Raw genomic sequence first — 26,772 nt, 5'->3', positions numbered from 1 at the left:
AAGTAGTAAGAGCTATTGAATTTAATCTATGTATTATATTCTATTGTATTGTATTCTGTTGTATTCTTTTGGATTGTATTCACACTAACCCCACTAAAACTTCAGCCCACAAAAACTCGCCTCTGGCGCCTAGCCTCTGGCACTTAGCCTCTAACACTTAGCCTTTAACACTTAGCCTTTAACACTTAGCCTTTAACACTTAGCCTTTAACACTTAGCCTTTAACACTTAGCCTAGAAGGTGAATAAATAGGGTTAAAGGTTGAGTGAAGGGCCCTCGTTTTAAACTACTGTTTTGAAAAGGAGTGGGAACAAGTAAGACGTATTTAATTTATTTAATGGGAAGTAGTAAGACTTATTAAATTTATTTAATCTACTTTTCTTCCCAGGCAAAATTTGATGTGCTGCAATTCCAAATTTCCAAAGTGAATGAAGGAATGAAGTCCTTTAAATTATGATTTTGTATAAATACTAGGCATTAACACAAAATCGACGGCACAAAATGGGCAGACTTTACTTGTTTGAAAAGGACTGGTTACAAGACAGACTTTTTTAATTTATTTAATGGGGCGAAGACTTAGTTTAATTGATCTATTTTTGTTCCCTGGCAAAATTCGATTTGCTGCAATTCCAAATTTCCAAAGTGAATGAAGGCAAGAAGTCGTTTAAATTATGATTTTGTTTAAATACTAGGCATGGACACAAAATCTACGGCACAAAATGGGCAGACTTTACTTGTTTGAAGAGGACTGGTTACAAGACAGACTTTTCTGATTTATTTATTGGGAAGAAGACTTATTTAGTTTATTTAATCTATTTTTGTTCCCTGGCAAAATTGGATTTGCTGAAACTGTATTTTGCCAAATCTTGCCTTGAGACCTGATAGGAAGTATTAAACGCTTAGTTAAATCAATACAAGTTGGTAGTAAGAGCGAGTAATGTTGGTTGAACCGATGAATGAAGGTTGAAAGCAATTTAAATTATGACTTTGTATAAATACTAGATATTAACAGAACATCTACTGCGCGAAATGGGCAGAGTTTACTTGTTTGAGAAGGAGTGGCTTATTCAAAACTAAGATTTATTTAATCTGTTTGTTCCCAGGCAAAATTGGATGTGATGCAATTCCAAATTTCACCACATGACGGTGCCCAATTTCGACTTCATAGGACATATTAAACACTTAGCTTGTTATTATGTTCAAGGTAATCAGATTTGTTTATTATTCTAATGGCCTCTTCAAAACTATTCTGGATTACTACTTTGGATCTATTCTACATTACTTGGCAACAACATACTCTGTAACAGATTAGGCAGTATAATCATATATGTTAACTTGAGAGTGCCCACACTCAATCTACTTATCGTGATGTGTTAAATCAATTACTGTTAGACATTATTTGTCTGATAATCTACCAAATCTTTGAATTGAAGAATTTGTGATTTAATTAATAGCTTGTTGTTATGTTCAGGGTAATCAGACTTGTATATAATTCTAATGGCCTTCTTTTGAAAACTATTCTGAATTACAACTTTGGATCTTATATTACTTTGCAACAATCTACTCGGTGACAGATTAGGCAGTATAATCACATATGTTAACTTCAGTGCCCACACTGTATTTATTTATGGTTATTTGTTAAATCAAGTACTGTTAGACATGAAATAGGAAGTGTTTAACATAAATGTAATGGCTACTCACCATTGTAGCTCGCTCCTGGTCAATGATACGAGCCTCTTCTTGCAGTGGAAAACTTGCAGCCAACAAACACCGTGGAACCTAAAGGAATGAAATTAAACATTAACATTTCGCCTCGACCAATTTTCACACGTACAACGCAACGCGGCTACACTTCTGCTATTACAAACGTAAATCTCCTTAAACACAATGAGTGTTACTTACCGTGTACGCTCTAGACGGTCCAGTTGCAAGCAGAAAATAAAGATATTTCTGTTGATAATCGTCGCTGCTCAGTGGCTCACGGCCATCGCGCCAACAGATTTGAATTTTGGCGGAGGTTCCGGCAATTACGTCATATCCGCGGCACATGACTGCGACGTAATACCCGCTTATGTGAAACGGCAGTTAAAAGTAGAGTTACATCAAGTTTTCTTGGAACCTAAACGAATGAAAGAAAACTATCATTTGGCCACAACCAACATTCACAGATACAACACAACGTGCGGGGTTGAGGTTAAAGATTGAGTGAAGGGCCCTCGTTTTAAACTACTGTTTTGAAAAGGAGTGGAAACAATTAAGACGTATTTAATTTATTTAATGGGAAGTAGTAAGACTTATTAAATTTATTTAATCTACTTTTCTTCCCAGGCAAAATTTGATGTGCTGCAATTCCAAATTTCCAAAGTGAATGAAGGAATGAAGTCCTTTAAATTATGATTTTGTATAAATACTAGGCATAAACACAAAATCGACGGCACAAAATGGGCAGACTTTACTTGTTTGAAAAGGACTGGTTACAAGACAGACTTTTTTAATTTATTTAATGGGAAGAAGACTTATTTAGTTTAATTGATCTATTTTTGTTCCCTGGCAAAATTCGATTTGCTGCAATTCCAAATTTCCAAAGTGAATGAAGGAAAGAAGTTGTTTAAATTATGATTTTGTTTAAATACTAGGCATAGACACAAAATCTACGGCACAAAATGGGCAGACTTTACTTGTTTGAAGAGGACTGGTTACAAGACAAACTTTTCTGATTTATTTAATGGGAAGAGGACTTATTTAGTTTATTTAATCTATTTTTGTTCCCTGGCAAAATTGGATTTGCTGAAATTGTATTTTGCCAAATCTCGATTTGAGACCTGATAGGAAGTATTAAACGCTTAGTTAAATCAATACAAGTTGGTAATAAGAGCGAGTAATGTTGGTTGAACCGATGAATGAAGGTTGAAAGCAATTTAAATTATGACTTTGTATAAATACTAGATATTAACAGAACATCTACTGCGCAAAATGGGCAGAGTTTACTTGTTTGAGAAGGAGTGGTTTATTCAAAACTAAGATTTATGTAATCTGTTTGTTCCCAGGCAAAATTGGATGTGATGCAATTCCAAATTTCACCACATGATGGTGCCCAATTTTGACTTCATAGGACATATTAAACACTTAGCTTGTTATTATGTTCAAGGTAATCAGATTTGTTTATCATTCTAATGGCCTCTTCAAAACTATTCTGGATTACTACTTTGGATCTATTCTACATTACTTGGCAACAACATACTCTGTAACAGATTAGGCAGTATAATCACATATGTTAACTTGAGAGTGCCCACACTCAATCTACTTATCGTGATGTGTTAAATCAATTACTGTTAGACATTATTTGTCTGATAATCTACCAAATCTTTGAATTGAAGAATTTGTGATTTAATTAATAGCTTGCTCAGGGTAATCAGACTTGTATATAATTCTAATGGCCTTCTTTTGAAAACTATTCTGAATTACAACTTTGGATCTTATATTACTTTGCAACAATCTACTCGGTGACAGATTAGGCAGTATAATCACATATGTTAACTTCAGTGCCCACACTGTATTTATTTATGGTTATTTGTTAAATCAAGTACTGTTAGACATGAAATAGGAAGTGTTTAACATAAATGTTATGGCTACTCACCATTGTAGCTCGCTCCTGGTCAATGATACGAGCCTCTTCTTGCAGTGGAAAACTTGCAGCCAACAAACACCGTGGAACCTAAAGGAATGAAATTAAACATTAACATTTCGCCTCGACCAATTTTCACACGTACAACGCAACGCGGCTACACTTCTGCTATTACAAACGTAAATCTCCTTAAACACAATGAGTGTTACTTACCGTGTACGCTCTAGGCAAAATTGGATGTGATGCAATTCCAAATCTATCTGAAACGGCAGTTAAAAGTAGAGTTACATCAAGTTTTCTTTTTTAATCAACACAATCATTTACAACCGTTGACCAGAAAGAATCGTCGAAATCCGACGTCCCCCACAAACGCCACGCTCACTCGCTTTTCAGGGCAACAAAAGTACTTCTTTTTAAAAACGATGAGTTGTACTTACCGTGTACGCTCTGGACGGTCCAGTTGCAAGCAGAAAATAAAAATATTTCTCTTGTTAGTCGTATGTTACCATCCGCTGTGTCTTTGTCAACATCGCCGCCGTTTTCCTACTTCCTGCTGCGAGCCACGCCCACGGATTTAAATTTGGGCGGAAGCTCTTTCCATTGGCGTCGTTTTCGCGTATAGCAAATCCGATTGGTTGGGAAGGGGGCACGGTTATGCAGCCGAGGGGTCCTGTGATCGGTGGGATGTAAAGTAGGCGTCGACGTCACGTCCGCGTCACGTGACCACGACGTGGCAGACGTCATATAGCAACCGCTGTTTTGTTTAGTAGACTTACAGTTGTTATGCATTGACATAATGGCGCACACACCAAATAGATTTAAATAAATTAAATAATTCTTCTGCCCACTCTCTTTTAAACAAGTTAACTCTCCCCGCGGATTTGAATTCCGGCGAAAGTTACGCCCATCGACGTCACGTATGTCACGTGACCACGACGTGGCAGATGTCATATAGCAACCGCTGTTTTGTTTAGTAGATTTACAGTTGTTATGCATTGGCATAATGGTGTGCACTCAAAATAGATTTAAATAAATTAAATATTTCTTCTGCCCACTCCCTTTTAAACAAGTTAACTCTGCCCACGTCCATTGACGTCTTGTCTGCGTCACGTGACCACGACGTAGCGACGTCATATAGTAACCGCTGTTTTGATCAGTAGACTTACAGTTATTATGCGTTGACATAATGGCGCACTGGTTAGCATGGCCACCTCTTAAGCATGATGTTGCGGGTTCGACGCCTGATCAATGTTAGCATGGAGTGAGCTGAAGTGCATGGCGCTGAAGATTTGAATCTTTGAAATGCGCTGAGGTCTGACATATCAGGCAGAATGGTTTGCCATCACGTTCAACAAAAAATAGAAACTTTCCCACTCTGATTAAAACGTCCTGTGTTCATCTACGTATTTTCGTTTTGCTGTGCATCTTTTCCCTGCCATTTCGAGAGCCCAATTGACACTCATAGTTTAAAGAAATGTGTTTGCCCATCCTACTTTGTGGAATTTCACCACATGCGCTTTTGACCAAAATACCAAATTGAACTCAAGTGAAGCCAACACGCACAACCCCCCCCCCCCCCCCCCCCCCACACACACACACACACACACACACACAAATGTTGATATGAACATAAAAGAGCCGCATGCGGTTCGGGAGTTGCGGCTTGGCCAAACCTGTACTATACAACTTTATTTGTATAAAATTTTCACAACAGCTGTCACACAAACAAAGCGGGAAAAACCGAAGACGTGCGTGTTCCGCCCACGCTGGATTTATTTGCACCTTTGAAAAGACACCGTATTGCCGCAGATGTGGCAAAGAGTACTTTTGGGCATCTGAGACGGAAGGATGTCCAAAGCATCACGTCACCTGCTCTGGTAGGCATGGTGGTGGGACGTTGAGGTCAACCGCTTTGGGGTTGGCTGAATCTTTGATCGCAGGATGCCACACACTTGAAGACAGAAGCAGAAAAGCAGAGCTAAATGCAAAATGTACTCACCGATGACTCCAATTTTTTTCCCCCCTGAAGAAACAGCTGGACGGGTGGCCCCGGCTGGCCAGTGGGACTCTTGTTATTCTGACCCTTTTTAGTGCGCGTTTGGGGCAACAACCGTTTTTTGTGGCGCTCTCTTCTGGTTCAAAAGTGCCCTGCATGTGAATTTGCTTTTCCTGCCTTCTGATTGGATGAGCGCCGGTGTGACGCGGTGCCTCTGTCACCGTGGCGGGGGGTATACGTTGGCATCGGAGCGTCTGCCAACGTCTGAGACCGGCTGGCAGTGTATCGGAGGTGTCGAGTGCGGTGCCGCTGGAGCTCACTCACCAGCTGGTGTTAGGGCCACAGAATGAAGGCCAAGGAGAAGAATAGAAAGAGAAACAGAAACTTCTCCTCCAATTGTTTGATTTGTCTCTTCTGAGCTTCGATGAATTCTTTCAGCTCTTTGTTCCTCTAGGACGGACAAATGGAAAGTGGCATTCAAAAGCCAGTAAGCGTGCAAGTAAGTGCCGGGCTGGCTTTGGGCCCTTACCTGTTGCGCGCTGTGCAGCAGATCCATTCTCTCTTGGAGGATGCAAGCGTCGCGCTCCCTCAACTCGCACATCAGGGCTCGCTTCCATTGGTCCACGGCGCTCCTAAGCTCTTCTCTCTGATCCGCCGTCAGCACGTCATTCACGCCAGCGTGGCTGGCTTTTTCGCCGTCCGTGGCGGGGCAGTCCCGCTGTGGTAGCGCCTCGTACAACATGGCCTCCAGCTCCAGGATCCTCTGGGCCGCAATCCTCGTCCATCAGTGGTCCGGCGGGAGATTTGAGGGCGGCTTACCTTATGAGCCTGGTCCATGGAACACTTCCTGAAGTCCAACTCTTCATCCAGGTAGCCCTTCTGCTTGCAGAACATATCCTAGCACAGCTCAAGGTCAGAATTGTTGGGGCACATTGCCGGAGTTCCCCTTGGCTGATGTCGCGTGTCTGTCTACCTTCTCACTTTCAATGTCCAACATCTTCTGTTGAAGTGCTGACTTGGTCACTTTGATGTATTCTAACCACTGAGGAAAGGCTGCTGTCACATAAGCAGAATGCGAGAGCGTGCGTGGACGTGCGCGTTACCTTCTCGGCTAGGGTGAGAAGGGTCCTGGCGTGAATCACGACCACCTGCTCCTCGTTGGTGAGATTCTGCAAGAGCCCAAAGGCACAGCGTCAACAAGCTTCTTTCAGCGCAAAGCCTTCCAAAAGTCACATTTGAGCCGCCGAGTCTCGTGGAGTGCGAACATAAGGAGTTCGACATACACTTACGGCGTTATAGCCCAGGATGTCCAGCTTCTTCATCAGATCACTGATGACGATGTCCGGGGGAAAGGCGCAAGGAGCAATGTAAGGTGTTCTGGGACCTCGGGTTAAGGTTAGGGTTGCAAGGGACGCCTTACGTACGCTCACGCCCTCGGCCTCGCAGTAGATCTGCAAAGGGCTGAGGCCGTCTGGGAAACGGACTTGCAGAAACTTCAAGACGGGGGAGCGCCACTCCCTCTCCTGAAAGGCAGAGGCATGCATCCGTCCGTCCGTCCGTCCGTCCGTCCGTCCGTCCGTCCGTCCGTCACATCTCTGGCCTCAACACGCTTGTGCGAGTCTTCCCACCTCCAGCTCCAGGATGCGGAACTCAAGCAGTTCGTTTTGGTCTCGGATATCCTGGATGTGCTCTTTCAGACGCGCTTCTTCCGCCTCCATCCGCCTGACCTGAAAAGACAGTCAGACCTCATCTGCGGGGCTTCCCGACAGGTGTGACGCCAAGCGACTCCGCCCAGCGCCTTTCTTTCCGTCACCTTTTCGGCCAACTGCTGATTGCTCTGACGCAGCAGCTGCTTCTCCTCCACCCACTTGACATTCTAGAAGAGACAAACGCGTGGACAGCTTTGGAATGTTGTGTCATTTTCATCCACAAATTCTTTGGTTGACTGGAAAATGACATTTGCTTTTCTCCGCATTTTCCCAGCCACGTTCGGGGGGGGGGGGGGGGTTGGTCCAGTAATGCCAGACGGATGAGTGACTGAAGAATGTAGCTATTTTGTCTGAGAAAAAGGTGTGCTCATTGATGAGCTTACCTGTCCTTGTTGCTTCAGCGCTGACTCCAGATCTGCTACTCTGCTTTGATAGTGACCCATTTCTACCATCAGCTTTTCTCTGGTCTGAAAGGAGGAGGAGGGAGGCTCCTCCTCCTCCTTTCAGACCAGAGAACACCCGAGGCTGGGTGAGAACGGGGAGGCTGCGACCCGGCCGGGGGTTGCGGGAAGGGGCGCCACCTTGATCTCCTTCTCGGCGTCGTAGTCCCCTTCGCTGGTCTGGGCTAGCAGAGCGTAGGCTCGTTGCAGCGCTTGATATTCTTGCGTCAGCTGGCGGTAGCGAAGCTCCGCCTCTTCATGCACACACCAATGCAACACAGCACTAGTACCAGAATCAGTCAGACCGGCGACAAAGCACCCGCGACGCAAAGACGAGTCCGATTCCAGGCTGAAGAGGAATGTTTGGTGCCAATACGCTGGCAGAAATGGCGGGCTACCTCTTCGGGTTCCGTGTCGGGGGTTCTGTCGGTGTGAAAAGACAAGGACGATCCGTCCGGGTCCACCAACACGTCTTCGTCGTAGCCGTAAAATGTTTCGATGACCTGCGGGCGCGGAAGCAAACATCTCTCTGAACAAACTGAAGCGACACCTCACGATGAATCGACGAGAGGAACGATAGCGAGAAAAAGGCCATTTCATCTTGCGCAACACCAAGCAGCCGCAAACAAACAGACTCACCTTGCAGGACCTCACGCTTTGTTCCTCCTCAGAGATTCTCGACGTCGGTATCGTAGCAGCAAATCTCTCTCCTGTCGACACAAATAATCCGCCTTTGAGATTCTTTGGATGCAAAGGGAACGAACGGCTCCGGCGCAGAAACAAACGCGACTCACAATGACATTTCTGACATGAGCTCCTGTCTCCAGAGCCTGAAAAACACGTCACCGGCGATGATTGGAGGGACGCTCGTCTTTTCCAAAAGTGACAACTACAGGGTGTGTCAGGGTTTTCCAGATTATCTTTATCGTATCATTGTGTTGCTTTGACTTTGACTGCGACCTGTAATAAATAATATTATTTATCCCTTATTTATCCCTATCGCTTATCCCTTCCTACACAAAGTCGTAAAACACCCCTTGCTATGTTTTGACTAGAGGTCAAGGGCTTCCTCTATTCAATCCACTCTTACACCCACCCTGTTTCTCTTAATTAAAATGCTCGTGCAGGAGCCGAGAGTCAGACTTCATTCGTACAACGGATGGACTCTCCACCTGCAGGTGTCCAAAAGAACTTACTTGTCTCCCGTGTGGTTCTTGCAAAATAAGTTGGAGCGAGCGCAACTCTAACAGGGTGCATTTTGCCACTAGCTGCCTACGGACAATGACGTCGCGCTCGCGGCTCATGGTTGACGGGCTGAGCAGCCGGGCAAGTCCGTCGTTTTCAGCGCACAGCGAGTGGCAAAGGCGCTGACAAAACGGGAGCTTTGAGCTGCTGAAAACGGCAAAACAAGTCTAAAGCGTGTTCAAACGCTTGCGCACAATGCTCCTGCTTGAAAGGTCGGAATTTAAGGGGCCAATTTTTTGGATGGCGGCCGCCGGCCAAGCTTTGGACGGAAAAGGTTTCCTGGCGACAGCGAGCGAGCGCGGCGCTGCCGTACGTGCACCGAGTCGCCTGCCTGAAGACCTTGGACAAGTCGTCGATGATGTGCCGCTGCTCCACAACTTGAAGGAACTCCATTTCACCGTCCTGCTGGCCGCAACCGCGGTCCAGGTCATTGAGCGAACTAGGCCTTCTCTGTGGAACACAAATGCAGTGGACTCTGTTGGCACGCCGCCGTTGTCCGCGTCGACTTACCAAGCTTGCCATCTCCTCGTTCTCCTGGGTGACAAAGCGCACTTTGTTTTCAAGGCGACACAGCACCAGCGAGAGTTCTTCATTCTTCCTGCTCAGGCGTTTGTTTTTGTACAGGAGTGGCAGAAACTGGCTTTCTGTTTCTCTCAGTCGCTTTAGCTGCAAGCATGAAGTGCGGGATGTGAAAGACGCACAACACGCGGGCCAGAACGTATCCATTTCTTTTGCATCGGTTTGAACGGAATCGTGGCTTTGGCTCCCAATAAAAGACATCTACCAGGCAACCGACTCGCCGCGCCGCTCAACTAATAAGCAAGCGCAATGGGTGCCTCGCTGGATGGCGCGCATCAAACGTAGCGCAAACCTTCAAGCGTGCCGTCAATAAATTACCAGTTCATTGCGCTCTTCAGAAAGCAGGGCGTTTCGATCCTCCAGTTTCCTGATGACTGCGCTGAGCTCAGCGATTTTCAGATGAAACCGTCGCGTGTCCCGATCCTCCTGAGACTGAAAACGCCCCGCAACACACACACACAAGCACTCGTTCAAAGTTCAAAACTGTTTTTGTGCTACCTTCCTCCAGCAACGAACTAAGTCATGCGTACTGCAAGTGTGTGATGAGGTGGCTTACGCAATGAAGAGGATTGCTAGTAGCGGCGTTGACCCCACTTCCAGGGTAGTTTAGGCCCGCCCTTTGGGAATCCCTCAGGGCAGCGATCTGCTGCTCGGCAGCCTGAGTCTGCAGCTGAAGGCGGTGGACGTGGCCGGCCCCAGGGCTTCATCCAAAACACTAACCGCTCTGTCTTTCAGCTTGATCTCATCCGTCTGGATGTACAAACGGGGAGCGCTCAGGCAGGCGGGCAAACTCATTTGCCAGAATTGTGACAAAAACAAAGAGAGCAACCGGCCAATTTTTTTCTTGAATCGACTAGAACACCTTTGCTGTGACAAAAGCGAAGCGAGCAACCGGACATTTTCTTCTTGTGAAATAGAATAGAATAGAATGCCTTAGGTGTCATTGCACTGCAGGTATACAACGAAATTGGGAACATAGCCACGCACCGCGCATCTGATCAGTCCTACCAGTCGGCGGATCTCCCTCTCGCAGTCTCTCTTGGTTCGGCTCAGCTCCTCCCGATGCTGGTGATGAGCCGATCGGAGCTCGGCCGCTCGGGACTGCCAGGCCTGCTGGGCCGCTGCCAGGGCTTCTTCCGCGCTCCTGGTGGAGGCGACACCGCTCGGTCTCCCGACACCGCCGCGTCTCCTCCACCTCCGCCAGCAAAGCGCCCCCCCTCCTCACCTGAGCAGACATTGCGCCACACCGGGCCGTTGAGACCGCAACGGAGCGCCGCGACGCTTACTGGGGACAAGCTACACAATACGGTAGCGGCCGCATCGAAGCCCGACGTGGCGTGCGGATAGTCAGACACGGATAGAGCGGATCACCTTGTCCATGGAGCCGTCCCTCAGGCTGAGGACCAAGGCATTCAGTCGCTGGATCTCTCCATCTTTGATTTTGATCACTCTCATCAGCTCCATTTCATGCTGCCGCAGTAATGTCTCCCTGGTAATGGCTAACTCTTTCTGCTTCTCCTCATGGAGTTTGCTTTTGAGTTCCGTCATGGCGGCGGTGGCACGGTGGTGCTCCGCCCGCAGGTCCTGACTTCTCTCTCTCCAGACAGCTGACCTGACATGACTTAGACTTAGACAAACTTTATTGTCATCTTGTCTGCACATGGTGCATACAAAACGAAATTCCGTTGCATACGTCTTACAACAAAGTAGTGATATTGCAGTTGAATAGAAGTAACATATCCTATGAAAATATATATATATACATATACTATATATATATATATATATATATATATATATATTAAAAATAAGTATAAAGTGCAGCAGTGATAATTATGCAATAGTGCAAGTAGGCAAAACAGTATTCAAGAGTGTGCAGAGGAATGCTAAACCATGTATTAAACTTCTATTTAAAGGGTTTATACAAGTTCAGTAAAGTTGGTAGTGCGAGATAGTGCAAGATAGAGGTCCGTAGTGTCATAAAGTACAGTTCTGTGAATGTGTGATGCAGAGTTCAGTTTAGAGCTCAACAGTTCTAGTGTTCAACAGTCTGATGACAGCAGGGAAAAAGCTGTTGCAGAACCTGGTGGACCTGCAGCGGATGCTGCAAACCTCTTCCCAGAGGGCAGCAGGGAGAACAGTCCATGGTGGGGGTGTGATGGGTCATTGATGATGTTACGGGCACGGGACATGCAGCGCTGAGATGAAATGTCCTGAATGGAGGGAAGAGGAGCCCCTATGATCCTCTCTGCTGTCCTCACCACTCTCCTCACGTTCTTCCAATCGGAGGCGGTGCAGCCTCCACACCACACAGAGAGACAGCTTGTCAGAATGCTCTCTATGGTGCTCCTGTAGAACGTCCTCATGATGGGTGGGGGCAGGTGGGCTCTCCTCATCCTCCGCAGGAAGTACAAGCGCTTCTGTGCCCTCTTGACCAGTGCCGTAGTGTTCATAGTCCAGGTGAGGTCTTCTGTGATGTGGACCCCCAGGAATTTGGTGCTGCTGACCACCTCCACAGCTGAGCTGTTGATGATCAGTGGAGCGTGGTGAGGCTGTTTTTTCCTGAAGTCGACGATGATCTCCTTCATCTTCTCCTCATTCAGGATCAGGCTGTTTTCTCTGCACCAGCCCACCAGCTGCTCCACCTCCTCTCTGTAGTCCAGGTCGTTGTTGTCTCTGATGAGCCCCACCACCGTTGTGTCGTCTGCTGACTTCACGATGTGATTGGTGGTGAACCTGAGGACGCAGTCGTGTGTCATCAGGGTGCACAGCAGGGGGCTCAGGACGCAGCCCTGAAGGGAGCCTGTGCTGAGGGTGATGACATCAGAGGTGTTCTGTCCGACCCGGACTGACTGAGGTCTGTTGGTGAGGAAGTCTAGCAGCCAGTTGCGAAGGGGGGTGTTGAAGCCCAGGTGTTCCAATTTTCCTACCAGATGCTGTGGGATGATGGTGTTAAACGCTGAGCTGAAGTCCAGGAACAGCCTCCGCACATGCGTGTTCTTCTCCTCCAGGTGAGCCAGGCTCAGGTGAAGAACGGAGGAGATGGCTTCCTGAGTGGAGCGGTTTTGCCGGTCGGCAAACTGGAACGGGTCAAATAATAGGGGGAGTCTGGAAACGATGTGACCTTTAAGCAGCCTTTCGAAGCACTTCATCATAACCGGAGTCAGTGCAACAGGCCGGTAATCATTAAATGAGGTGATTTGAGGTTTCTTCGGCACCGGAATGATGGAGGCAGTCTTAAAGCACGCCGGCACTGTGGCTTGGCCCAGCGAGGTGTTAAAAATGTCTGTGATGACCCCAGCCAGATGACTTGCACATTCCCTGAACACACGCCCAGGAATGTTGTCCGGGCCAGGGGCCTTACAGGGGTTGACTCTCCTCAGGGTCTTCAACACATCGGCGGAGTCAAGGCAGAGTACCTCCTCTTCCTGATGGGGGACAGTTTTAACTGCTGGAGTGCCGTTTAGTGCCTCGAACCTCCCAAATAAGTTATTTAGACCATTTAGAAAGTCAGCATCAACTACACCCACCGGGGGGGGGGGGAGGGTGAGTTGTCGTCTGTAATCGCCCGTATGCCTTGCCACATACTCCTGATGTTTTTGACGTCGTGGAAACGATCCTGAAATTTTCGACTGCGGTCTCGCTTCGCTATTCTGATGGCACGGTTCAAGTTGGCTCTCGCTGTCCTCAGTGTCTCCTTGTCGCCAGACTTGAAGGCAGAGTTCCGCGCTCGTAGCGTTTGACGTACCTCCTCAGTCATCCAGGGTGGTTGGTTGCCCCGGGTGATGATATTCTTAGTGGTGCTGACGTCCTCGGTGCATTTGTTGATGTAGGCTGACACAGTCATGGCACACGCATGTCTAATCTACATCGGGAAAACTGGGAGGGAGGGAGGCAGGCAGGGAGGCAGGCAGGGAGGCAGGCAGGGAGGCAGGCAGTGTCTGTCTGTTGAGGTTTTCACCTTGTTCTTCTCCTGCTGAAGTTCTAACTGGACGTCCATCAGTTTGGTTCTCAGCTCGTCATTGGCGGCCTGAAGGGCGTCCGTTCGCTCCGCCTTGGCCCGCCCTGCCGGAGCTCGTTTGGACATCTCTTACTCGAGTCTCGCCCGGTCGTCAGTCAGAGATCACAACATTTGTACCTGGAGAGCACAAACGCAGCGCTGTTTTCCACTGGCTTCGAACTCAACTTCAATCGGTACCGTAACTTACAACATCATAAACATAGAACTAGCTTGACTTATTCATTGAATAAATGCATTTGGTTCTTCAAAACTGCATCACGCAACATAGCGTGACCGAGACGGCCGTTATCCACCTGCGTGAAGTTATTTGGTGAAATGAATGAGATGTTTAAGACACCATCGTTCTGTCTCTATGTAGATGAAGGGAAATAATCGATTGCTGAAGGTCCAAAGGTGTTGTGATAAACAAATAAACATATTAGTGATTAGTGACATATTTGTGATAAACATATTAGGCAGGATAATCACATATGTTAACGTGACTGCCCACACTGTATTTATTTATGGTTATTTGTTAAATCGAGTACTGTTAGACATGAAATAGGAAGTGTTTAACATAAATGGAAGACGAAAGGGGTACTCACCATTGTAGCTCCTGCTGGTCAATGATACGAGCCTCTTCTTGCAGTGGAAAACATACAGCCAACAAACACCGTGGAACCTAAAGGAATGAAATTAAACATTAACATTTAGCCTAAACCAACATTCACAGATACAACGCAACGCAAACTACACAAACGTAAATCTTTTTAAACACAATGAGTTGTACTTACCGTGTACGCTCTAGACGGTCCACTTGCAAGCAGAAAATAAAGATATTTCTGTTGATAATCGTCGTGTTTGTATCCGGTGTCTCGCTCAAGGCCATTGCGCCCACAGATTTGAATTTTGGCGAGAGTTCAGCCTATTGACGTCATTTCCGCGGTGTAATACCCGCATATCTGAAACGGCAAAGTTAAGAGTAGAGTTAAATAAAGTTTTTAGTCAACGCAATAATTTACAACCGTTGACCAGTCGAAATAATCGTCGAAATTTGGCGTCTGTGGCTGGAAGCAGACGCCGAGTTCGACATTCCTCCCAAACGCCACACTCCCTCGCTTTTCAGGGCTAAAAAAAAACAGTTGTAATTACCTTGTACGCTCTAGACGGTCAAGTTGCAAGCTGAAAACAAAAATATTTGCCTTGTAAGTCATCGTGTTACTAACCGCTGTGTCTTGTTTGCCAGAATTGCCGCTTTCCTACTTCCTGTTGCAAGCCACGCCCACGGATTATAATTTTGCCGTGAGTTCCGCCTATTGACGTCATGTCCGCGTCACATGACTGCGACGTAATATTATCTAAAACTGTTTGTGCGGTATTGTGTTGTTCTGTGCGGTATTGTGTTATTCTGTGCGGCGTCGTGTTGTTCAGTGCGACGTCGTGTTGTTCAGTGCGGCATGGTGTTGTTCAGTGCGGCATGGTGTTGTTCAGTGCGGCATGGTGTTGTTCAGTGCGGCATAATGTTGTTCAGTGCGGCATAATGTTGTTCAGTGCGGCATGGTGTTGTTCAGTGCGGCATGGTGTTGTTCAGTGCGGCATGGTGTTGTTCAGTGCGGCATAATGTTGTTCAGTAAGCCATAATGTTGTTCAGTGCGGCATAGTGTTGTTCAGTGCGGGATGGTGTTGTTCAGTGCAGGATGGTGTTGTTCAGTGCGGCATGGTGTTGTTCAATGCGGCATGGTGTTGTTCAGTGCGGGATGGTGTTGTTCAGTGCAGGATGGTGTTGTTCAGTGCGGCATGGTGTTGTTCAATGCGGCATGGTGTTGTTCAGTGCGGCATGGTGTTGTTCAGTGCGGCATGGTGTTGTTCAGTGCGGCATGGTGTTGTTCAGTGCGGAATGGTGTTGTTCAGTGCGGAATGGTGTTGTTCAGTGCGGCATGGTGTTGTTCAGTGTGGGATGGTGTTGTTCAATGCGGGATCGTGTTGTTCAGTACGGGGTGGTGTTGTTCAGTGCAGGATGGTGTTGTTCAGTGCAGGATGGTGTTGTTCAGTGCGGCATGGTGTTGTTCAATGCAGGATCGTGTTGTTCAGTGCAGCATGGTGTTGTTCAGTGCAGCATGGTGTTGTTCAGTGCGGCATGGTGTTGTTCAATGCGGCATGGTGTTGTTCAGTGCGGGATGGTGTTGTTCAGTGCGGCATGGTGTTTTTCAGTGCGGCATAATGTTGTTCAGTGCAGCATGGTGTTGTTCAGTGCGGCATGGTGTTGTTCAGTGCGACATAATGTTGTTCAGTGCGGCATAATGTTGTTCAGTGCGGCATGGTGTTGTTCAGTGCGGCATGGTGTTGTTCAGTGCGGCATGGTGTTGTTCAGTGCGGCATGGTGTTGTTCAGTGCGGCATGGTGTTGTTCAGTGCAGGATGGTGTTGTTCAGTGCAGGATGGTGTTGTTCAATGCGGCATGGTGTTGTTCAATGCGGCATGGTGTTGTTCAGTGTGGGATGGTGTTGTTCAGTGCAGGATGGTGTTGTTCAGTGCGGCATGGTGTTGTTCAGTGCGGAATGGTGTTGTTCAGTGCGGCATGGTGTTGTTCAGTGCGGCATGGTGTTGTTCAGTGCAGGATGGTGTTGTTCAATGCGGGATGGTGTTGTTCAGTGCGGGATGGTGTTGTTCAGTGCAGGATGGTGTTGTTCAGTGCGGCATGGTGTTGTTCAATGCGGCATGGTGTTGTTCAGTGCGGCATGGTGTTGTTCAATGCGGCATGGTGTTGTTCAATGCGGCATGGTGTTGTTCAGTGCGGCATGGTGTTGTTCAGTGCGGCATGGTGTTGTTCAGTGCGGCATGGTGTTGTTCAGTGCGGCATGGTGTTGTTCAGTGCAGCGTAATGTTGTTCAGTGCGGCATGGTGTTGTTCAGTGCGGAATGGTGTTGTTCAGTGCGACATGGTGTTGTTCAGTGCGGGATGGTGTTGTTCAGTGCGGCATGGTGTTGCTCAGTGCGGCATGGTGTTGTTCAGTGCGGGATGGTGTTGTTCAGTGCGGCATGGTGTTGTTCAGTGCGGCATGGTGTTGTTCAGTGCGGCATGGTGTTGTTCAGTGCGGCATAATGTTGTTCAGTGCGCCATAATGTTGTTCAGTGCGGCATGGTGTTGTTCAGTGCGGGATGGTGTTGTTCAGTGCAGGATGGTGTTGTTCAGTGCGGCATGGTGTTGTTCAATGCGGGATCGTGTTGTTCAGTGCGGCATGGTGTTGTTCAGTGCGGCATGGTGTTGTTCAGTGCGGCATGGTGTTGTTCAGTGCGGCATGGTGTTGTTCAGTGCGGCATAATGTTGTTCAGTGCGGCATAATGTTGTTCAGTGCGGCATAATGTTGTTCAGTGCGGCATAATGTTGTTCAGTGCGGCATAATGTTGTTCAGTGCGGCATAATGTTGTTCAGTGCGGGATGGTGTTGTTCAGTGCGGCATGGTGTTGTTCAGTGCGGCATGGTGTTGTTCAGTGCGGCATGGTGTTGTTCAGTGCGGGATGGTGTTGTTCAGTGCAGGATGGTGTTGTTCAGTGCGGCATGGTGTTGTTCAATGCGGCATGGTGTTGTTCAGTTCGGGATGGTGTTGTTCAGTGCGGCATGGTGTTGTTCAGTGCGGCATAATGTTTTTCAGTGCGGCATGTTGTTGTTCAGTGCGGCATGGTGTTGTTCAGTGCAGCATAATGTTGTTCAGTGCGGCATGGTGTTGTTCAGTGCGGAATGGTGTTGTTCAGTGCGGCATGGTGTTGTTCAGTGCGGCATGGTGTTGTTCAGTGCGGCATGGTGTTGTTCAGTGCGGCATGGTGTTGTTCAGTGCGGCATGGTGTTGTTCAGTGCGGGATGGTGTTCAATGCGGGATCGTGTTGTTCAGTGCGGCATGGTGTTGTTCAGTGCGGCATGGTGTTGTTCAGTGCGGCATGGTGTTGTTCAGTGCGGCATGGTGTTGTTCATTTCGGCATAATGTTGTTCAGTGCGGCATAATGTTGTTTAGTGCGGCATGGTGTTGTTCAGTGCGGGATGGTGTTGTTCAGTGCGTTATAATGTTGTTCAGTGCGGCATGGTGTTGTTCAGTGCGGCATGGTGTTGTTCAGTGCGGCATGGTGTTGTTCAGTGCGGCATAATGTTGTTCAGTGCGGCATAATGTTGTTCAGTGCGGGATGGTGTTGTTCAGTGCGGGATGGTGTTGTTCAGTGCGGCATGGTGTTCAATGCGGAATGGTGTTGTTCAGTGCAGGATGGTGTTGTTCAGTGCGGCATGGTGTTGTTCAGTGCGGCATAATGTTGTTCAGTGCGGCATGGTGTTGTTCAGTGCGGCATGGTGTTGTTCAGTGCGGCATGGTGTTGTTCAGTGCGGCATGGTGTTGTTCAGTGCGGCATGGTGTTGTTCAGTGCGGCATGGTGTTGTTCAGTGCGGCATAATGTTCAGTGAGGCATAATGTTGTTCAGTGCGGCATAATGTTGTTCAGTGCGGCATGGTGTTGTTCAGTGCGGGATGGTGTTGTTCAGTGCAGGATGGTGTTGTTCAGTGCGGCATGGTGTTCAGTGCGGGATGGTGTCTTTCAGTGCGGCATGGTGTCGTTCAGTGCGGCATGGTGTCTTTCAGTGCGGCATGGTGTCGTTCAGTGAGGCATGGTGTTGTTCAGTGCGGCATGGTGTTGTTTAGTGCGGCATGGTGTTGTTCAGTGCAGGATGGTGTTGTTCAGTGTGGCATGGTGTTCAGTGCGGCATGGTGTTGTTCAGTGCGGTATCGTGTTGTTCAGTGCGGTATCGTGTTTCTCAGTGCGGTATCGTGTTGTTCAGTGCAGTATCGTTGTGTTGTTCGTATTGTGTTGTGTTGTTCGTAATGTGTTGTGTTGTTCGTATTGTGTTGTGTTGTTCGTATTGTGTTGTGTTGTTCGTATTGTGTTGTGTTGTTCATATTGTGTTGTTCATATTGTGTTGAGTTGTTCGTATTGTGTTGTGTTGTTCGTATTGTGTTGCCTTTAACACTTAGCCTCTAACACTTAGCCTCTAACACTTAGCCTCTAGCATCTAGAAGGTAAATAAATAGGAAGGAAGGACTCACCGGTGACGTCTTCGCCCACGTCCAAGCGTTGTACTTTGTATTTTCATCCTTCTGACAGTGGAAAACATAGCCAACAAACACCGTGGAACCTAAACGAATGAAAGAAAACTATCATTTGGCCACAACCAACATTCACAGATACAACACAATGTGACGTGCGGGGTTGAGGTTAAAGGTTGAGTGAAGGGCCCTCGTTTTAAACTACTTTTTTGAAAAGGATTGGGAACAAGTAAGACGTATTTAATTTATTTAATGGGAAGTAGTAAGAGCTATTGAATTTAATCTATGTATTATATTCTATTGTATTGTATTCTGTTGTATTCTTTTGGATTGTATTCACACTAACCCCACTAAAACTTCAGCCCACAAAAACTCGCCTCTGGCGCCTAGCCTCTGGCACTTAGCCTCTAACACTTAGCCTTTAACACTTAGCCTTTAACACTTAGCCTTTAACACTTAGCCTTTAACACTTAGCCTTTAACACTTAGCCTTTAACACTTAGCCTTTAACACTTAGCCTAGAAGGTGAATAAATAGGGTTAAAGGTTGAGTGAAGGGCCCTCGTTTTAAACTACTGTTTTGAAAAGGAGTGGGAACAAGTAAGACGTATTTAATTTATTTAATGGGAAGTAGTAAGACTTATTAAATTTATTTAATCTACTTTTCTTCCCAGGCAAAATTTGATGTGCTGCAATTCCAAATTTCCAAAGTGAATGAAGGAATGAAGTCCTTTAAATTATGATTTTGTATAAATACTAGGCATTAACACAAAATCGACGGCACAAAATGGGCAGACTTTACTTGTTTGAAAAGGACTGGTTACAAGACAGACTTTTTTAATTTATTTAATGGGAAGAAGACTTAGTTTAATTGATCTATTTTTGTTCCCTGGCAAAATTCGATTTGCTGCAATTCCAAATTTCCAAAGTGAATGAAGGCAAGAAGTCGTTTAAATTATGATTTTGTTTAAATACTAGGCATGGACACAAAATCTACGGCACAAAATGGGCAGACTTTACTTGTTTGAAGAGGACTGGTTACAAGACAGACTTTTCTGATTTATTTATTGGGAAGAAGACTTATTTAGTTTATTTAATCTATTTTTGTTCCCTGGCAAAATTGGATTTGCTGAAACTGTATTTTGCCAAATCTTGCCTTGAGACCTGATAGGAAGTATTAAACGCTTAGTTAAATCAATACAAGTTGGTAGTAAGAGCGAGTAATGTTGGTTGAACCGATGAATGAAGGTTGAAAGCAATTTAAATTATGACTTTGTATAAATACTAGATATTAACAGAACATCTACTGCGCTAAATGGGCAGAGTTTACTTGTTTGAGAAGGAGTGGTTTATTCAAAACTAAGATTTATTTAATCTGTTTGTTCCCAGGCAAAATTGGATGTGATGCAATTCCAAATTTCACCACATGACGGTGCCCAATTTCGACTTCATAGGACATATTAAACACTTAGCTTGTTATTATGTTCAAGGTAATCAGATTTGTTTATTATTCTAATGGCCTCTTCAAAACTATTCTGGATTACTACTTTGGATCTATTCTACATTACTTGGCAACAACATACTCTGTAACAGATTAGGCAGTATAATCATATATGTTAACTTGAGAGTGCCCACACTCAATCTACTTATCGTGATGTGTTAAATCAATTACTGTTAGACATTATTTGTCTGATAATCTACCAAATCTTTGAATTGAAGAATTTGTGATTTAATTAATAGCTTGTTGTTATGTTCAGGGTAATCAGACTTGTATATAATTCTAATGGCCTTCTTTTGAAAACTATTCTGAATTACAACTATGGATCTTATATTACTTTGCAACAATCTACTCGGTGACAGATTAGGCAGTATAATCACATATGTTAACTTCAGTGCCCACACTGTATTTATTTATGGTTATTTGTTAAATCAAGTACTGTTAGACATGAAATAGGAAGTGTTTAACATAAATGTAATGGCTACTCACCATTGTAGCTCGCTCCTGGTCAATGATACGAGCCTCTTCTTGCAGTGGAAAACTTGCAGCCAACAAACACCGTGGAACCTAAAGGAATGAAATTAAACATTAACATTTCGCCTCGACCAATTTTCACACGTACAACGCAACGCGGCTACACTTCTGCTATTACAAACGTAAATCTCCTTAAACACAATGAGTGTTACTTACCGTGTACGCTCTAGGCAAAATTGAATGTGATGCAATTCCAAATCTATCTGAAACGGCAGTTAAAAGTAGAGTTACATCAAGTTTTCTTTTTTAATCAACACAATCATTTACAACCGTTGACCAGAAAGAATCGTCGAAATTCGACGTCCCCCACAAACGCCACGCTCACTCGCTTTTCAGGGCAACAAAAGTACTTCTTTTTAAAAACGATGAGTTGTACTTACCGTGTACGCTCTGGACGGTCCAGTTGCAAGCAGAAAATAAAAATATTTCTCTTGTTAGTCGTATGTTACCATCCGCTGTGTCTTTGTCAACATCGCCGCCGTTTTCCTACTTCCTGCTGCGAGCCACGCCCACGGATTTAAATTTGGGCGGAAGCTCTTTCCATTGGCGTCGTTTTCGCGTATAGCAAATCCGATTGGTTGGGAAGGGGGCACGGTTATGCAGCCGAGGGGTCCTGTGATCGGTGGGATGTAAAGTAGGCGTCGACGTCACGTCCGCGTCACGTGACCACGACGTGGCAGACGTCATATAGCAACCGCTGTTTTGTTTAGTAGACTTACAGTTGTTATGCATTGACATAATGGCGCACACACCAAATAGATTTAAATAAATTAAATAATTCTTCTGCCCACTCTCTTTTAAACAAGTTAACTCTCCCCGCGGATTTGAATTCCGGCGAAAGTTACGCCCATCGACGTCACGTATGTCACGTGACCACGACGTGGCAGATGTCATATAGCAACCGCTGTTTTGTTTAGTAGATTTACAGTTGTTATGCATTGGCATAATGGTGTGCACTCAAAATAGATTTAAATAAATTAAATATTTCTTCTGCCCACTCCCTTTTAAACAAGTTAACTCTGCCCACGTCCATTGACGTCTTGTCTGCGTCACGTGACCACGACGTAGCGACGTCATATAGTAACCGCTGTTTTGATCAGTAGACTTACAGTTATTATGCGTTGACATAATGGCGCACTGGTTAGCATGGCCACCTCTTAAGCATGATGTTGCGGGTTCGACGCCTGATCAATGTTAGCATGGAGTGAGCTGAAGTGCATGGCGCTGAAGATTTGAATCTTTGAAATGCGCTGAGGTCTGACATATCAGGCAGAATGGTTTGCCATCACGTTCAACAAAAAATAGAAACTTTCCCACTCTGATTAAAACGTCCTGTGTTCATCTACGTATTTTCGTTTTGCTGTGCATCTTTTCCCTGCCATTTCGAGAGCCCAATTGACACTCATAGTTTAAAGAAATGTGTTTGCCCATCCTACTTTGTGGAATTTCACCACATGCGCTTTTGACCAAAATACCAAATTGAACTCAAGTGAAGCCAACACGCACAACCCCCCCCCCCCCCCCCACACACACACACACAAATGTTGATATGAACATAAAAGAGCCGCATGCGGTTCGGGAGTTGCGGCTTGGCCAAACCTGTACTATACAACTTTATTTGTATAAAATTTTCACAACAGCTGTCACACAAACAAAGCGGGAAAAACCGAAGACGTGCGTGTTCCGCCCACGCTGGATTTATTTGCACCTTTGAAAAGACACCGTATTGCCGCAGATGTGGCAAAGAGTACTTTTGGGCATCTGAGACGGAAGGATGTCCAAAGCATCACGTCACCTGCTCTGGTAGGCATGGTGGTGGGACGTTGAGGTCAACCGCTTTGGGGTTGGCTGAATCTTTGATCGCAGGATGCCACACACTTGAAGACAGAAGCAGAAAAGCAGAGCTAAATGCAAAATGTACTCACCGGTGACTCCAATTTTTTTCCCCCCTGAAGAAACAGCTGGACGGGTGGCCCCGGCTGGCCAGTGGGACTCTTGTTATTCTGACCCTTTTTAGTGCGCGTTTGGGGCAACAACCGTTTTTTGTGGCGCTCTCTTCTGGTTCAAAAGTGCCCTGCATGTGAATTTGCTTTTCCTGCCTTCTGATTGGATGAGCGCCGGTGTGACGCGGTGCCTCTGTCACCGTGGCGGGGGGTATACGTTGGCATCGGAGCGTCTGCCAACGTCTGAGACCGGCTGGCAGTGTATCGGAGGTGTCGAGTGCGGTGCCGCTGGAGCTCACTCACCAGCTGGTGTTAGGGCCACAGAATGAAGGCCAAGGAGAAGAATAGAAAGAGAAACAGAAACTTCTCCTCCAATTGTTTGATTTGTCTCTTCTGAGCTTCGATGAATTCTTTCAGCTCTTTGTTCCTCTAGGACGGACAAATGGAAAGTGGCATTCAAAAGCCAGTAAGCGTGCAAGTAAGTGCCGGGCTGGCTTTGGGCCCTTACCTGTTGCGCGCTGTGCAGCAGATCCATTCTCTCTTGGAGGATGCAAGCGTCGCGCTCCCTCAACTCGCACATCAGGGCTCGCTTCCATTGGTCCATGGCGCTCCTAAGCTCTTCTCTCTGATCCGCCGTCAGCACGTCATTCACGCCAGCGTGGCTGGCTTTTTCGCCGTCCGTGGCGGGGCAGTCCCGCTGCGGTAGCGCCTCGTACAACATGGCCTCCAGCTCCAGGATCCTCTGGGCCGCAATCCTCGTCCATCAGTGGTCCGGCGGGAGATTTGAGGGCGGCTTACCTTATGAGCCTGGTCCATGGAACACTTCCTGAAGTCCAACTCTTCATCCAGGTAGCCCTTCTGCTTGCAGAACATATCCTAGCACAGCTCAAGGTCAGAATTGTTGGGGCACATTGCCGGAGTTCCCCTTGGCTGATGTCGCGTGTCTGTCTACCTTCTCACTTTCAATGTCCAACATCTTCTGTTGAAGTGCTGACTTGGTCACTTTGATGTATTCTAACCACTGAGGAAAGGCTGCTGTCACATAAGCAGAATGCGAGAGCGTGCGTGGACGTGCGCGTTACCTTCTCGGCTAGGGTGAGAAGGGTCCTGGCGTGAATCACGACCACCTGCTCCTCGTTGGTGAGATTCTGCAAGAGCCCAAAGGCACAGCGTCAACAAGCTTCTTTCAGCGCAAAGCCTTCCAAAAGTCACATTTGAGCCGCCGAGTCTCGTGGAGTGCGAACATAAGGAGTTCGACATACACTTACGGCGTTATAGCCCAGGATGTCCAGCTTCTTCATCAGATCACTGATGACGATGTCCGGGGGAAAGGCGCAAGGAGCAATGTAAGGTGTTCTGGGACCTCGGGTTAAGGTTAGGGTTGCAAGGGACGCCTTACGTACGCTCACGCCCTCGGCCTCGCAGTAGATCTGCAAAGGGCTGAGGCCGTCTGGGAAACGGACTTGCAGAAACTTCAAGACGGGGGAGCGCCACTCCCTCTCCTGAAAGGCAGAGGCATGCATCCGTCCGTCCGTCCGTCCGTCCGTCCGTCCGTCCGTCCGTCACATCTCTGGCCTCAACACGCTTGTGCGAGTCTTCCCACCTCCAGCTCCAGGATGCGGAACTCAAGCAGTTCGTTTTGGTCTCGGATATCCTGGATGTGCTCTTTCAGACGCGCTTCTTCCGCCTCCATCCGCCTGACCTGAAAAGACAGTCAGACCTCATCTGCGGGGCTTCCCGACAGGTGTGACGCCAAGCGACTCCGCCCAGCGCCTTTCTTTCCGTCACCTTTTCGGCCAACTGCTGATTGCTCTGACGCAGCAGCTGCTTCTCCTCCACCCACTTGACATTCTAGAAGAGACAAACGCGTGGACAGCTTTGGAATGTTGTGTCATTTTCATCCACAAATTCTTTGGTTGACTGGAAAATGACATTTGCTTTTCTCCGCATTTTCCCAGCCACGTTCGGGGGGGGGGGGGGGGGGGGGTTGGTCCAGTAATGCCAGACGGATGAGTGACTGAAGAATGTAGCTATTTTGTCTGAGAAAAAGGTGTGCTCATTGATGAGCTTACCTCCTCCTTTCAGACCAGAGAACACCCGAGGCTGGGTGAGAACGGGGAGGCTGCGACCCGGCCGGGGGTTGCGGGAAGGGGCGCCACCTTGATCTCCTTCTCGGCGTCGTAGTCCCCTTCGCTGGTCTGGGCTAGCAGAGCGTAGGCTCGTTGCAGCGCTTGATATTCTTGCGTCAGCTGGCGGTAGCGAAGCTCCGCCTCTTCATGCACACACCAATGCAACACAGCACTAGTACCAGAATCAGTCAGACCGGCGACAAAGCACCCGCGACGCAAAGACGAGTCCGATTCCAGGCTGAAGAGAAATGTTTGGTGCCAATACGCTGGCAGAAATGGCGGGCTACCTCTTCGGGTTCCGTGTCGGGGGTTCTGTCGGTGTGAAAAGACAAGGACGATCCGTCCGGGTCCACCAACACGTCTTCGTCGTAGCCGTAAAATGTTTCGATGACCTGCGGGCGCGGAAGCAAACATCTCTCTGAACAAACTGAAGCGACACCTCACGATGAATTGACGAGAGGAACGATAGCGAGAAAAAGGCCATTTCATCTTGCGCAACACCAAGCAGCCGCAAACAAACAGACTCACCTTGCAGGACCTCACGCTTTGTTCCTCCTCAGAGATTCTCGACGTCGGTATCGTAGCAGCAAATCTCTCTCCTGTCGACACAAATAATCCGCCTTTGAGATTCTTTGGATGCAAAGGGAACGAACGGCTCCGGCGCAGAAACAAACGCGACTCACAATGACATTTCTGACATGAGCTCCTGTCTCCAGAGCCTGAAAAACACGTCACCGGCGATGATTGGAGGGACGCTCGTCTTTTCCAAAAGTGACAACTACAGGGTGTGTCAGGGTTTTCCAGATTATCTTTATCGTATCATTGTGTTGCTTTGACTTTGACTGCGACCTGTAATAAATAATATTATTTATCCCTTATTTATCCCTATCGCTTATCCCTTCCTACACAAAGTCGTAAAACACCCCTTGCTATGTTTTGACTAGAGGTCAAGGGCTTCCTCTATTCAATCCACTCTTACACCCACCCTGTTTCTCTTAATTAAAATGCTCGTGCAGGAGCCGAGAGTCAGACTTCATTCGTACAACGGATGGACTCTCCACCTGCAGGTGTCCAAAAGAACTTACTTGTCTCCCGTGTGGTTCTTGCAAAATAAGTTGGAGCGAGCGCAACTCTAACAGGGTGCATTTTGCCACTAGCTGCCTACGGACAATGACGTCGCGCTCGCGGCTCATGGTTGACGGGCTGAGCAGCCGGGCAAGTCCGTCGTTTTCAGCGCACAGCGAGTGGCAAAGGCGCTGACAAAACGGGAGCTTTGAGCTGCTGAAAACGGCAAAACAAGTCTAAAGCGTGTTCAAACGCTTGTGCACAATGCTCCTGCTTGAAAGGTCGGAATTTAAGGGGCCAATTTTTTGGATGGCGGCCGCCGGCCAAGCTTTGGACGGAAAAGGTTTCCTGGCGACAGCGAGCGAGCGCGGCGCTGCCGTACGTGCACCGAGTCGCCTGCCTGAAGACCTTGGACAAGTCGTCGATGATGTGCCGCTGCTCCACAACTTGAAGGAACTCCATTTCACCGTCCTGCTGGCCGCAACCGCGGTCCAGGTCATTGAGCGAACTAGGCCTTCTCTGTGGAACACAAATGCAGTGGACTCTGTTGGCACGCCGCCGTTGTCCGCGTCGACTTACCAAGCTTGCCATCTCCTCGTTCTCCTGGGTGACAAAGCGCACTTTGTTTTCAAGGCGACACAGCACCAGCGAGAGTTCTTCATTCTTCCTGCTCAGGCGTTTGTTTTTGTACAGGAGTGGCAGAAACTGGCTTTCTGTTTCTCTCAGTCGCTTTAGCTGCAAGCATGAAGTGCGGGATGTGAAAGACGCACAACACGCGGGCCAGAACGTATCCATTTCTTTTGCATCGGTTTGAACGGAATCGTGGCTTTGGCTCCCAATAAAAGACATCTACCAGGCAACCGACTCGCCGCGCCGCTCAACTAATAAGCAAGCGCAATGGGTGCCTCGCTGGATGGCGCGCATCAAACGT

The 26,772-nt window shown here is 47.2% G+C and overlaps 2 protein-coding genes across 2 annotated transcripts; both read right to left on the bottom strand.

The window, feature by feature from the left end:
- Positions 1-5,744: 5,744 nt before the first annotated feature.
- LOC125989877 (janus kinase and microtubule-interacting protein 3-like) lies at positions 5,745-6,634 on the bottom strand. Its single transcript, XM_049756304.2, has 2 exons — positions 6,150-6,634; positions 5,745-6,070 (listed from the first exon to the last, which is right to left on the bottom strand). The coding sequence occupies exons 1-2, from the start codon at positions 6,360-6,362 to the stop codon at positions 5,954-5,956; spliced, it is 330 nt and encodes a 109-aa protein (XP_049612261.1). The 5' UTR covers positions 6,363-6,634; the 3' UTR covers positions 5,745-5,953.
- A 15,716-nt stretch (positions 6,635-22,350) lies between these two features.
- Positions 22,351-23,640, bottom strand: LOC125989885 (janus kinase and microtubule-interacting protein 3-like). Its single transcript, XM_049756315.2, has 2 exons — positions 23,156-23,640; positions 22,351-23,076 (listed from the first exon to the last, which is right to left on the bottom strand). Exons 1-2 carry the CDS (start codon positions 23,366-23,368, stop codon positions 22,960-22,962), a joined length of 330 nt encoding a protein of 109 aa, XP_049612272.1. The 5' UTR covers positions 23,369-23,640; the 3' UTR covers positions 22,351-22,959.
- Positions 23,641-26,772: the final 3,132 nt, after the last annotated feature.

The sequence above is a fragment of the Syngnathus scovelli genome, chromosome 1 (assembly GCF_024217435.2).
Source record: "Syngnathus scovelli strain Florida chromosome 1, RoL_Ssco_1.2, whole genome shotgun sequence".
Classification (NCBI taxonomy): domain Eukaryota; kingdom Metazoa; phylum Chordata; class Actinopteri; order Syngnathiformes; family Syngnathidae; genus Syngnathus; species Syngnathus scovelli.
This window is presented reverse-complemented; position numbering and strand designations above follow the sequence as displayed.

Bases quoted from the DNA above. Each gene is read 5' to 3' on its own strand.
- LOC125989877 (XM_049756304.2), bottom strand. From the start codon at position 6,362: ATGTTGTACGAGGCGCTACCACAGCGGGACTGCCCCGCCACGGACGGC. The intron at 6,071-6,149 runs GTAAGGGCCCAA...TGTCCGTCCTAG, and splicing joins TGCTGCACAGCGCGCAACAG to AGGAACAAAGAGCTGAAAGA.
- LOC125989885 (XM_049756315.2), bottom strand. From the start codon at position 23,368: ATGTTGTACGAGGCGCTACCGCAGCGGGACTGCCCCGCCACGGACGGC. The intron at 23,077-23,155 runs GTAAGGGCCCAA...TGTCCGTCCTAG, and splicing joins TGCTGCACAGCGCGCAACAG to AGGAACAAAGAGCTGAAAGA.